Source organism: Coregonus lavaretus (genome assembly GCF_964263955.1).
Source record: "Coregonus lavaretus genome assembly, chromosome: 11".
NCBI classification, from domain to species: Eukaryota; Metazoa; Chordata; class Actinopteri; order Salmoniformes; family Salmonidae; genus Coregonus; species Coregonus lavaretus.
In genome coordinates this window covers 59815266-59827763 of record NC_139998.1, presented here as the reverse complement: position 1 = coordinate 59827763, position 12498 = coordinate 59815266, and the positions used below count along the sequence as shown (strand labels likewise).

The 12498-nt window shown below is 48.8% G+C and overlaps 1 protein-coding gene across 2 annotated transcripts in view; it reads left to right on the top strand.

Moving 5' to 3' along the window:
* LOC311137482 (cytoplasmic FMR1-interacting protein 1 homolog) overlaps nucleotides 1-12498 on the top strand; it is an 82105-nt gene that overhangs the window by 51738 nt on the left and 17869 nt on the right. For both annotated transcript variants that reach the window (XM_084172020.1, XM_084172021.1), the window contains one exon: nucleotides 12063-12206. In XM_084172020.1, coding sequence (XP_084028146.1) covers nucleotides 12063-12206 — 144 coding nt within the window. The remainder of the gene's footprint in view (nucleotides 1-12062; nucleotides 12207-12498) is intronic.

Genomic DNA, 12498 nt, shown 5'->3' with positions numbered 1-12498 from the left:
TTGGTCACGTTGAGGGAGAGGTTGTTATCCTGGCACCACATGGCCAGGTCTTTGACCTCCTCCCTATAGGCTGTCTTGTCGGTGATCAGGCCTACCACTGTTGTGTCGTCGGCAAACTTAATGATGGTGTTGGAGTCGTGCCTGGCCATGCAGTCATGGGTGAACAGGGAGTACAGGAGGGGACTGAGCACGCACCCCTGAGGGGCCCCCATGTTGAGGATCAGTGTGGCAGATGTGTTGTTACCTACCCTTACCACCTGGGGGTGGCCCGTCAGGAAGTCCAGGATCCAGTTGCAGAGGAAGGTGTTTAGTCCCAGGATCCTTAGCTTAGTGATGAGCTTTGAGGGCACTATGGTGTTGAATGCTGAGCTGTAGTCAATGAATAGCATTCTCACGTAGGTGTTCCTCTTGTCCAGGTGGGAAAGGGCAGTGTGGAGTGCAATAGAGATTGCATCATCTGTGGATCTGTTGGGGCGGTATGCAAATTGGAGTGGGTCAAGGGTTTCTGGGATAATGGTGTTGATGTGAGCCATGACCAGCCTTTCAAAGGCTGGCTACAGATGTGAGTGCTATGGGTCGGTAGTCATTTAGGCAGGTTATCTTAGTGTTCTTGGGCACGGGGACTATGGTGGTCTGCTTGAAACATGTTGGTATTACAGACTCAGTCAGGGACATGTTGAAAATGTCAGTGAAGACACTTGCCAGTTGGTCAGCACATGCTCGGAGTACACGTCCTGGTAATCCGTCTGGCCCTGCGGCCTTGTGAATGTTGACCTGCTTAAAAGTCTTACTCACATCGGCTACGGAGAGCGTGATCACATAGTCATCCGGAACAGCTGGTGCTCTCATGCATGCTTCAGTATGACGCTACAAGCTTGGCACACCAGTATTTAGGGAGTTTCTCCCATTCTTCTCTGCAGATCCTCTCAAGCTCTGTCAGATTGCATGGGGAGTGTCGCTTCACAGCTATTTTCAGGTCTCTCCAGAGATGTTAGATCGGGTTCAAGTCCGGACTCTGGCTGGGCCACTCAAGGATATTCAGAGACTTGTCCCGAAGCCACTCCTGGGTTGTCTTCGCTGTGTGCTTAGGGTCGTTGTCCTGTTGGAAGGTGAACCTTCGCCCCAGTCTGAGGTCCTGAGCGCTCTGGAGCAGGTTTTCATCAAGGATCTCTCTGTACTTTGCTCTGTTCATCTTTGCCTCGATCCTGACTAGTCTCCCAGTCCATGCCGCTGAAAAACATCCCCACAGCATGATGCTGCCACCACCATGCTTCACCGTAGGGATGGTGCCAGGTTTCCTCCAGACGTGCCGCTTGGCATTCAGGCCAAAGAGTTCAATCTTGGTTTCATCAGACCAGAGAATCTTGTTTCTCATGGTCTGTGAGTGTTTAGGTGCCTTTTGGCAAACTCCAAGCGGGGTGTCATGTGCCTTTTACTGAGGAGTGGCTTCCGTCTGGCCACTCTACCATAAAGGCCTGATTGGTGGAGTGCTGCAGAGATGGTTGTCCTTCTGGAAGGTTCTCCCATTTTCACAGAGGAACTCTGGAGCTCTGTCAGAGTGACCATCGTGTTCTTGGTCACCTCCCTGACCAAGGCCCTTCTCCCCCGATTGCTCAGTTTGGCCGGGCGGGCAGCTCTAGGAAGAAACCTGGTGGTTCCAAACTTCTTCCGTTGAAGAATGATGGAGGCCACTGTGTTCTTGGGGACCTTCAATGCATTTTTTGGTACCCTTCCCCAGATCTGTGCCTCGACACAGTCCTGTCTCGGAGCTCTACGTACAATTCCTTCGACCTCATGGCTTGGTTTTTACTCTGACATGCACTGTCAACTGTGGGATCTTATATAGACAGGTGTGTGCCTTTCCAAATCATGTCCAATCAATTGAATTTACCACAGGTGTTGTCCAATCAAGTTGTAGAAACATCTCAAGGATGATCAATGGAAACAGGATGCACCTGAGCTCAATTTCGAGTCTCATAGCAAAGGGTCTGAATACTTATGTAAATAAGGTATTTCTTTTATAAATTATAATTTTTTTCTAAAAACCTGTTTTCGCTTTGTCATTATGGGGTATCGTGTGTAGATTGATGAGGATTTTTTTTTATTTCACCCATTTTAGAATAAGGCTGTAACGTAAACAAACAAAATGTATAAAAAGGGAAGGGGTCTGAATACTTTAGAATGCACTGTATGGCCGCTTACAGGAAGCTACCCTCCCTTTACATCCCATCCTTCCCAACGCTTACTGTCCTTCCCTCCCTTTACATCCCATCCTTCCCAACGCTTACTGTCCTTCCCTCCCTTTACATCCCATCCTTCCCAACGCTTCCTGTCCTTCCCTCCCTTTACATCCCATCCTTCCCAACGCTTCCTGTCCTTCCCTCCCTTTACATCCCATCCTTCCCAACGCTTACTGTCCTTCCCTCCCTTTACATCCCATCCTTCCCAACGCTTACTGTCCTTCCCTCCCTTTACATCCCATCCTTCCCAACGCTTACTGTCCTTCCCTCCCTTTACATCCCATCCTTCCCAACGCTTCCTGTCCTTCCCTCCCTTTACATCCCATCCTTCCCAACGCTTACTGTCCTTCCCTCCCTTTACATCCCATCCTTCCCAACGCTTCCTGTCCTTCCCTCCCTTTACATCCCATCCTTCCCAACGCTTCCTGTCCTTCCCTCCCTTTACATCCCATCCTTCCCAACGCTTACTGTCCTTCCCTCCCTTTACATCCCATCCTTCCCAACGCTTACTGTCCTTCCCTCCCTTTACATCCCATCCTTCCCAACGCTTCCTGTCCTTCCCTCCCTTTACATCCCATCCTTCCCAACGCTTACTGTCCTTCCCTCCCTTTACATCCCATCCTTCCCAACGCTTCCTGTCCTTCCCTCCCTTTACATCCCATCCTTCCCAACGCTTCCTGTCCTTCCCTCCCTTTACATCCCATCCTTCCCAACGCTTACTGTCCTTCCCTCCCTTTACATCCCATCCTTCCCAACGCTTACTGTCCTTCCCTCCCTTTACATCCCATCCTTCCCAACGCTTCCTGTCCTTCCCTCCCTTTACATCCCATCCTTCCCAACGCTTACTGTCCTTCCCTCCCTTTACATCCCATCCTTCCCAACGCTTACTGTCCTTCCCTCCCTTTACATCCCATGTCTTTGTGATTTGGTGCCGCCCAGTGGGTCATTTTCAGAGTTTTCTAAACACTCTGAATGGGCATCACCCTTCCATCACTGTTAAGTAGAACCTACAACCCCAAAACATAGAATTTCTTTACACGGAGGTATTCTTGATGCCGGAGAACGATGGCAGAAATCTGGTGGGGACGAAGTTCTATTTTAACTGACACACGTCTTGTTCCAGGAGACTAGTTGTCAACCGAAACACACATACTCTTAGAAATTCTCCACTGATAACGTTGAACACAATAATTAATTAATTAATAATTAATACTACGTACAAGAGCTGTTGATGTAGCAACACAGATTATCTTCAAAGCTCTCAGACCAGGAGGTTACACCAAGAGGTTACACCAGGAGGTTACACCAGGAGGTTTACACCAGGAGGTTACACCTAGAGGTTACACCTGGAGGTTACACCTAGAGGTTACACCTAGAGGTTACACCTAGAGGTTACACCAGGAGGTTTACACCAGGTGGTTTACACCAGGTGGTTACACCAGGTGGTTACACCAGGTGGTTACACCAAGAGGTTACACCAAGAGGTTTACACCAAGAGGTTTACACCAGGATGTTACACCAGGAGGTTACACCAGGAGGTTACACCAAGAGGTTACACCAGGAGGTTACACCAGGAGGTTACACCTAGAGGTTACACCAGGAGGTTACACCTAGAGGTTACACCTAGAGGTTACACCAGGAGGTTTACACCAGGAGGTTTACACCAAGAGGTTTACACCAGGAGGTTACACCAAGAGGTTACACCAGGAGGTTACACCAGGAGGTTACACCAAGAGGTTACACCAAGAGGTTACACCAGGAGGTTACACCAGGAGGTTACACCAAGAGGTTACACCAAGAGGTTACACCAAGAGGTTACACCAGGAGGTTACACCAGGAGGTTACACCAGGTGGTTACACCTAGAGGTTACACCAGGAGGTTACATCAAGAGGTTACACCAGGAGGTTACACCGCTCAGTAAAGGCAGCGGTGCGCAGAGACCTCCATCACGGGGAACTTCCTAGCCAGGCTGAAAGTGTTGATAGTGTCATACCGTTTCTCACTACCATCTCCCCACCTTCACCTGCAGTTTAATTCTATAGTGAAGACACGCTTCCAGGAGACAGAGAATATTTTTGAACCGTTAGATTTTAAACTTATCTCAGCGTTCAGAAGGAATACAATTCTTAAAGATGACTTAGTGAATGCCTTTCTGGATAGTGGAAAACTGCAGATCAATCCCCACTTCAGGTCTATCAGGTACTTTATAAACAGAGGATTGGGTTCCCATTCTGGCAAATCTTTCAGCTGGAGTCATCCAACCTGCTTTATGTGATAGAATATCTAAAGTTTAACAAACTGTACGTCAGGGAAACTAAAATCAAACTTGTTCAACGGTTACAGCAACACATCTATTACACAGGGAGATCTGACAAGATGACAGAAGTATACAGTGCATTCGGAAAGTATTCAGACCCCTTGACTTTTTCCACATTTTGTTACGTTACAGCCTTATTCTAAAATTGATTAAATTATTAAATCATCAATCTACACACAATACCAATTCAAACATGGCCTTCACCTTAACCTTAAACCTAGCCTTAATTCTAACCCGGCCTTCACCTTAAACCTGGCCCTAATTCTAACCCAGCCTTCACCTTAAACCTGGCCCTAATTCTAACCCGGCCTTCACCTTAACCTTAAACCTATTCCTAATTCTAACCCAGCCTTCACCTCAACCTAGCCCTAATTCTAACCCGGACTTCACCTTTACCTTCAACCTAACCTTAAACCTCAGCACTTAGAGTTGGCAGACTGGCAGGTCACTGGTCCCTGGAGGGGTTGGCAGACTGGCAGGTCACTGGTCCCTGGAGGGGTTGGCAGACTGGCAGGTCACTGGTCCCTGGAGGGGTTGGCAGACTGGCAGGTCACTGGTCCCTGGAGGGGTTGGCAGACTGGCAGGTCACTGGTCCCTGGAGGGGTTGGCAGCCTGGCAGGTCACTGGTCCCTGGAGGGGTTGGCAGCCTGGCAGGTCACTGGTCCCTGGAGGGGTTGGCAGCCTGGCAGGTCTCTGGTCCCTGGAGGGGTTGCCAGGAGGTCTGGCTGACAGGGATGTGCTCCTCTGAGGAAGAGGCTGGTGGAGGTCTGGCTGAGAGGGATGTGCTCCTCTGAGGAAGAGGCTGGTGGAGGTCTGGCTGAGAGGGATGTGCTCCTCTGAGGAAGAGGCTGGTGGAGGTCTGGCTGAGAGGGATGTGCTCCTCTGAGGAAGAGGCTGGTGGAGGTCTGGCTGAGAGGGATGTGCTCCTCTGAGGAAGAGGCTGGTGGAGGTCTGGCTGAGAGGGATGTGCTCCTCTGAGGAAGAGGCTGGTGGAGGTCTGGCTGACAGGGATGTGCTCCTCTGAGGAAGAGGCTGGTGGAGGTCTGACTGACAGGGATGTTCACTACCATATATGGGTTTAAACTGGGCTGTTTTGATTTGCAACCACCATTTTATTGATGCTTTGTGTGATTTTCTATATTTTATAGAAGCCTTATTATAGAAGCCTTATTATAGAAGCCTTATTTTAGAAGCCTTATTATAGAAGCCTTATTATAGAAGCCTTATTATAGAAGCCTTATTATAGAAGCCTTATTATAGAAGCCTTATTATAGAAGCCTTATTTTAGAAGCCTTATTATAGAAGCCTTATTTTAGAAGCCTTATTATAGAAGCCTTATTATAGAAGCCTTATTATAGAAGCCTTATTATAGAAGCCTTATTATAGAAGCCTTATTATAGAAGCCTTATTATAGAAGCCTTATTATAGAAGCCTTATTATAGAAGCCTTATTATAGAAGCCTTATTATAGAAGCCTTATTATAGAAGCCTTATTATAGAAGCCTTATTATAGAAGCCTTATTATAGAAGCCTTGGGCTTCTGTTCTGAAGGGAATGTTTCTTCTCAGTCTACAGAATCATTAATGGATGGCGCCATAGGGCCCTGGTCTAAAGTAGTGCACTATATAGGGAATAGGGTGTCATAGGGCCCTGGTCTAAAGTAGTGCACTATATAGGGAACAGGGTGCCATAGGGCCCTGGTCTAAAGTAGTGCACTATTATAGGGAATAGGGTGCCATAGGGCCCTGGTCTAAAGTAGTGCACTATATAGGGAATAGGGTGCCATAGGGCCCTGGTCTAAAGTAGTGCACTATATAGGGAATAGGGCGCCATAGGGCCCTGGTCTAAAGTAGTGCACTATATAGGGAATAGGGCGCCATAGGGCCCTGGTCTAAAGTAGTGCACTATATAGGGAATAGGGTGCCATTCTCTGGTCTAAAGTAGTGCACTATATAGGGAAAAGGGTGTCATAGGGCCCTGGTCTAAAGTAGTGCACTATTATAGGGAATAGGGCGCCATAGGGCCCTGGTCTAAAGTAGTGCACTATATAGGGAATAGGGTGCCATTCTCTGGTCTAAAGTAGTGCACTGTATAGGGAATAGGGTGCCATTCTCTGGTCTAAAGTAGTGCACTATATAGGGAGTAGGGTGCCATTCTCTGGTCTAAAGTAGTGCACTATATAGGGAATAGGGTGTCATTCTCTGGTCTAAAGTAGTGCACTATATAGGGAATAGGGTGCCATTCTCTGGTCTAAAGTAGTGCACTGTATAGGGAATAGGGTGCCATTCTCTGGTCTAAAGTAGTGCACTATATAGGGAGTAGGGTGCCATTCTCTGGTCTAAAGTAGTGCACTATATAGGGAATAGGGTGTCATTCTCTGGTCTAAAGTAGTGCACTATATAGGGAAAAGGGTGTCATAGGGCCCTGGTCTAAAGTAGTGCACTATTATAGGGAATAGGGCGCCATAGGGCCCTGGTCTAAAGTAGTGCACTATATAGGGAATAGGGTGTCATAGGGCCCTGGTCTAAAGTAGTGCACTATATAGGGAACAGGGTGCCATAGGGCCCTGGTCTAAAGTAGTGCACTATTATAGGGAATAGGGTGCCATAGGGCCCTGGTCTAAAGTAGTGCACTATATAGGGAATAGGGTGCCATAGGGCCCTGGTCTAAAGTAGTGCACTATATAGGGAATAGGGCGCCATAGGGCCCTGGTCTAAAGTAGTGCACTATATAGGGAATAGGGCGCCATAGGGCCCTGGTCTAAAGTAGTGCACTATATAGGGAATAGGGTGCCATTCTCTGGTCTAAAGTAGTGCACTATATAGGGAAAAGGGTGTCATAGGGCCCTGGTCTAAAGTAGTGCACTATTATAGGGAATAGGGCGCCATAGGGCCCTGGTCTAAAGTAGTGCACTATATAGGGAATAGGGTGCCATTCTCTGGTCTAAAGTAGTGCACTGTATAGGGAATAGGGTGCCATTCTCTGGTCTAAAGTAGTGCACTATATAGGGAGTAGGGTGCCATTCTCTGGTCTAAAGTAGTGCACTATATAGGGAATAGGGTGTCATTCTCTGGTCTAAAGTAGTGCACTATATAGGGAATAGGGTGCCATTCTCTGGTCTAAAGTAGTGCACTATATAGGGAATAGGGTGCCATTCTCTGGTCTAAAGTAGTGCACTATATAGGGAATAGGGTGCCATTCTCTGGTCTAAAGTAGTGCACTATATAGGGAATAGGGTGCCATTCTCTGGTCTAAAGTAGTGCACTATATAGGGAATAGGGTGCCATTCTCTGGTCTAAAGTAGTGCACTATATAGGGAATAGGGTGCCATTCTCTGGTCTAAAGTAGTGCACTACATAGGGAACAGGGTGCCATAGGGCCCTGGTCTAAAGTAGTGCACTATATAGGGAACAGGGTGCCATAGGGCTCTGGTCTAAAGTAGTGCACTATATAGGGAACAGGGTGCCATAGGGCTCTGGTCTAAAGTAGTGCACTATATAGGGAATAGGGTGCCATTCTCTGGTCTAAAGTAGTGCACTATATAGGGAATAGGGTGCCATTCTCTGGTCTAAAGTAGTGCACTATATAGGGAATAGGGTGCCATTCTCTGGTCTAAAGTAGTGCACTATATAGGGAATAGGGTGCCATTCTCTGGTCTAAAGTAGTGCACTACATAGGGAACAGGGTGCCATAGGGCCCTGGTCTAAAGTAGTGCACTATATAGGGAACAGGGTACCATAGGGCTCTGGTCTAAAGTAGTGCACTATATAGGGAACAGGGTGCCATAGGGCCCTGGTCTAAAGTAGTGCACTATATAGGGAACAGGGTGCCATAGGGCCCTGGTCTAAAGTAGTGCACTATATAGGGAATAGGGTGTCATAGGGCCCTGGTCTAAAGTAGTGCACTATATAGGGAATAGGGTGCCATTCTCTGGTCTAAAGTAGTGCACTATATAGGGAATAGGGTGCCATTCTCTGGTCTAAAGTAGTGCACTATATAGGGAATAGGGTGCCATTCTCTGGTCTAAAGTAGTGCACTATATAGGGAATAGGGTGCCATTCTCTGGTCTAAAGTAGTGCACTATATAGGGAATAGGGTGCCATTCTCTGGTCTAAAGTAGTGCACTATATAGGGAATAGGGTGCCATTCTCTGGTCTAAAGTAGTGCACTATATAGGGAATAGGGTGCCATTCTCTGGTCTAAAGTAGTGCACTATATAGGGAATAGGGTGCCATTCTCTGGTCTAAAGTAGTGCACTATATAGGGAATAGGGTGCCATTCTCTGGTCTAAAGTAGTGCACTATATAGGGAATAGGGTGCCATTCTCTGGTCTAAAGTAGTGCACTATATAGGGAATAGGGTGCCATTCTCTGGTCTAAAGTAGTGCACTATATAGGGAATAGGGTGCCATTCTCTGGTCTAAAGTAGTGCACTATATAGGGAATAGGGTACCATTCTCTGGTCTAAAGTAGTGCACTATATAGGGAATAGAGTGCCATTCTCTGGTCTAAAGTAGTGCACTATATAGGGAATAGGGTGCCATTCTCTGGTCTAAAGTAGTGCACTATATAGGGAATAGGGTGCCATTCTCTGGTCTAAAGTAGTGCACTATATAGGGAACAGGGTGCCATTTGGGACGCAGATCTGGACTTCAGTCATGGTTCAATATGTTATTTAGAGGCGTCAGATCTCCCCTCTCTTCTTTCTGGTGAGGTCCAGGACTTCAAACCCTGTTTGATGAGCTAAAGTCACTTCAACAGACAGGGGTCTGTCTAGCTTTGATGTATTTCTATATAATGTCTTTAAGACTTGAAGAACTCTTAAAGATACAGAATTCAGTGTGTAGGTGGCTATCGCTTTTCAACCAATCACAACCTTTCTTTTTTCGTCTGTGTGTAATCAGTAGTTGCCCATAACAACGTGTGAGGGACTCTGCTCTGTTCCCAGGCAGGATGACAGAGACTCAGCTGGCAGCTAGTGTCAAACAATGAATACAGTTAAGAGTCAGACAAATAACAGCAGAATTTGACAGACTTACCGTAAACACATGCTTAGAGGAAGGGTTGATTGGCAGGTCAGTCTGTTTGCTGCTCGGGGTAGCTGATTCAGAGTGAAGCTGGTTTCTGCTGCGACTGGACTTCCTTCCTGTAGCTTTGGACTTCCTTCCTGTAGCTTTGTCATGGCCACACAGCTCTTCTGATCCACTGTCTGTGGTCTGGTGTGGTGAGGTGTGGTCTTGTCTGGTCTGGTGAGGTCTGGTCTGGTGAGGTGTGGTCTGGTCTGGTGAGGTGTGGTCTGGTCTGGTGAGGTGTGGTCTGGTGAGGTGTGGTCTGGTGAGGTGTGGTCTATAGAAGAGTGGACCACCAGGGAAGGCTCTGTCCTCTTCTAGCCTCCTACAGTGTAACACTTCTCCCCTAGCCTCCTACAGTGTAACACTTCTCCCCTAGCCTCCTACAGTGTAACACTTCTCCCCTAGCCTCCTACAGTGTAACACTTCTCCCCTAGCCCCCTGTAGTGTAACACTTCTCCCCTAGCCCCCTGTAGTGTAACACTTCTCCCCTAGCCCCCTGTAGTGTAACACTTCTCCCCTAGCCCCCTGTAGTGTAGTGTAACACTTCTCCCCTAGCCCCCTGTAGTGTAACACTTCTCCCCTAGCCCCCTGTAGTGTAACACTTCTCCCCTAGCCCCCTGTAGTGTAACACTTCTCCCCTAGCCCCCTGTAGTGTAGTGTAACACTTCTCCCCTAGCCCCCTGTAGTGTAACACTTCTCCCCTAGCCCCCTACAGTGTAACACTTCTCCCCTAGCCCCCTGTAGTGTAACACTTCTCCCCTAGCCTCCTACAGTGTAACACTTCTCCCCTAGCCTCCTACAGTGTAACACTTCTCCCCTAGTCTCCTACAGTGTAGTGTAACACTTCTCCCCTAGCCTCCTACAGTGTAACACTTCTCCCCTAGCCCCCTACAGTGTAGTGTAACACTTCTCCCCTAGCCTCCTACAGTGTAACACTTCTCCCCTAGCCTCCTACAGTGTAACACTTCTCCCCTAGCCCCCTACAGTGTAACACTTCTCCCCTAGCCTCCTACAGTGTAACACTTCTCCCCTAGTCTCCTACAGTGTAGTGTAACACTTCTCCCCTAGCCTCCTACAGTGTAGTGTAACACTTCTCCCCTAGCCCCCTACAGTGTAGTGTAACACTTCTCCCCTAGCCTCCTACAGTGTAACACTTCTCCCCTAGCCTCCTACAGTGTAACACTTCTCCCCTAGCCTCCTACAGTGTAACACTTCTCCCCTAGCCCCCTACAGTGTAACACTTCTCCCCTAGCCCCCTACAGTGTAACACTTCTCCCCTAGCCCCCTACAGTGTAACACTTCTCCCCTAGCCCCCTACAGTGTAACACTTCTCCCCTAGCCTCCTACAGTGTAACACTTCTCCCCTAGCCTCCTACAGTGTAACACTTCTCCCCTAGTCTCCTACAGTGTAGTGTAACACTTCTCCCCTAGCCTCCTACAGTGTAACACTTCTCCCCTAGCCTCCTACAGTGTAGTGTAACACTTCTCCCCTAGCCTCCTACAGTGTAACACTTCTCCCCTAGCCCCCTACAGTGTAGTGTAACACTTCTCCCCTAGCCTCCTACAGTGTAACACTTCTCCCCTAGCCTCCTACAGTGTAACACTTCTCCCCTAGCCCCCTACAGTGTAGTGTAACACTTCTCCCCTAGCCCCCTGTAGTGTAACACTTCTCCCCTAGCCTCCTACAGTGTAACACTTCTCCCCTAGCCTCCTACAGTGTAACACTTCTCCCCTAGCCCCCTACAGTGTAGTGTAACACTTCTCCCCTAGCCTCCTACAGTGTAACACTTCTCCCCTAGCCTCCTACAGTGTAACACTTCTCCCCTAGCCTCCTACAGTGTAACACTTCTCCCCTAGCCCCCTACAGTGTAGTGTAACACTTCTCCCCTAGCCCCCTACAGTGTAGTGTAACACTTCTCCCCTAGCCCCCTGTAGTGTAACACTTCTCCCCTAGCCCCCTGTAGTGTAACATTTCTCCCCTAGCCTCCTACAGTGTAGTGTAACACTTCTCCCCTAGCCCCCTGTAGTGTAACACTTCTCCCCTAGCCCCCTGTAGTGTAACACTTCTCCCCTAGCCCCCTGTAGTGTAACACTTCCCCCCTAGCCCCCTGCAGTGTAACACTTCTCCCCTAGCCCCCTACAGTGTAACACTTCTCCCCTAGCCCCCTGTAGTGTAACACTTCTCCCCTAGCCCCCTGTAGTGTAACACTTCTCCCCTAGCCCCCAGCCTCCCCACTGAGCGATTACAGCAGCAGCAACTCAGAGCTGACAGGAAGGGAGGGAGTCAGAAAGTGAAAATTGGAGGGGGAAATTCTGGCATAACTTTCTCTCTCTCTCTCCCACTCTCCCTGTTTCCCTCTCTCTCTCTCTCTCCCTGTCTCTCCCCCTCTCTCTCTCTCTCCCCCTCTCTCCCCCTCTCTCTCCCCCTCTACAGGCTCTGAACCTGGCGTACAGCAGTATCTTTGGTTTCTACAGGCACTTTGTTGGTCCTCCTCACATCAAGGCCATGTGTCGCCTGCTGGGGTACCAGGGCATCGCTGTGGTCATAGAGGAGCTGCTCAAAGTGGTCAAGAGCCTGGTGAGAAAGGAGAGGGGGGTGGAGGGGGGGGGGCAGGATGTCACAGTGGAGTAGGGGGGTGGTGGGTGGGAGGGAGGGAGGGAGGAGGAATGGAGGGTGAGGGTGGAGGAATGGAGGGTGAGGGTGGAGGAGGAATGGAGGGTGAGGGTGTAGGGAGGAATGGAGGGTGAGGGTGGAGGGAGGAATGGAGGGTGAGGGTGGAGGAGGAATGGAGGATGAGGGTGGAGAAGGAATGGAGGGTGAGGGTGGAGGGGGGAGGGAGGGGGGATGGAGGGTGCTTCAGGATGTAGGA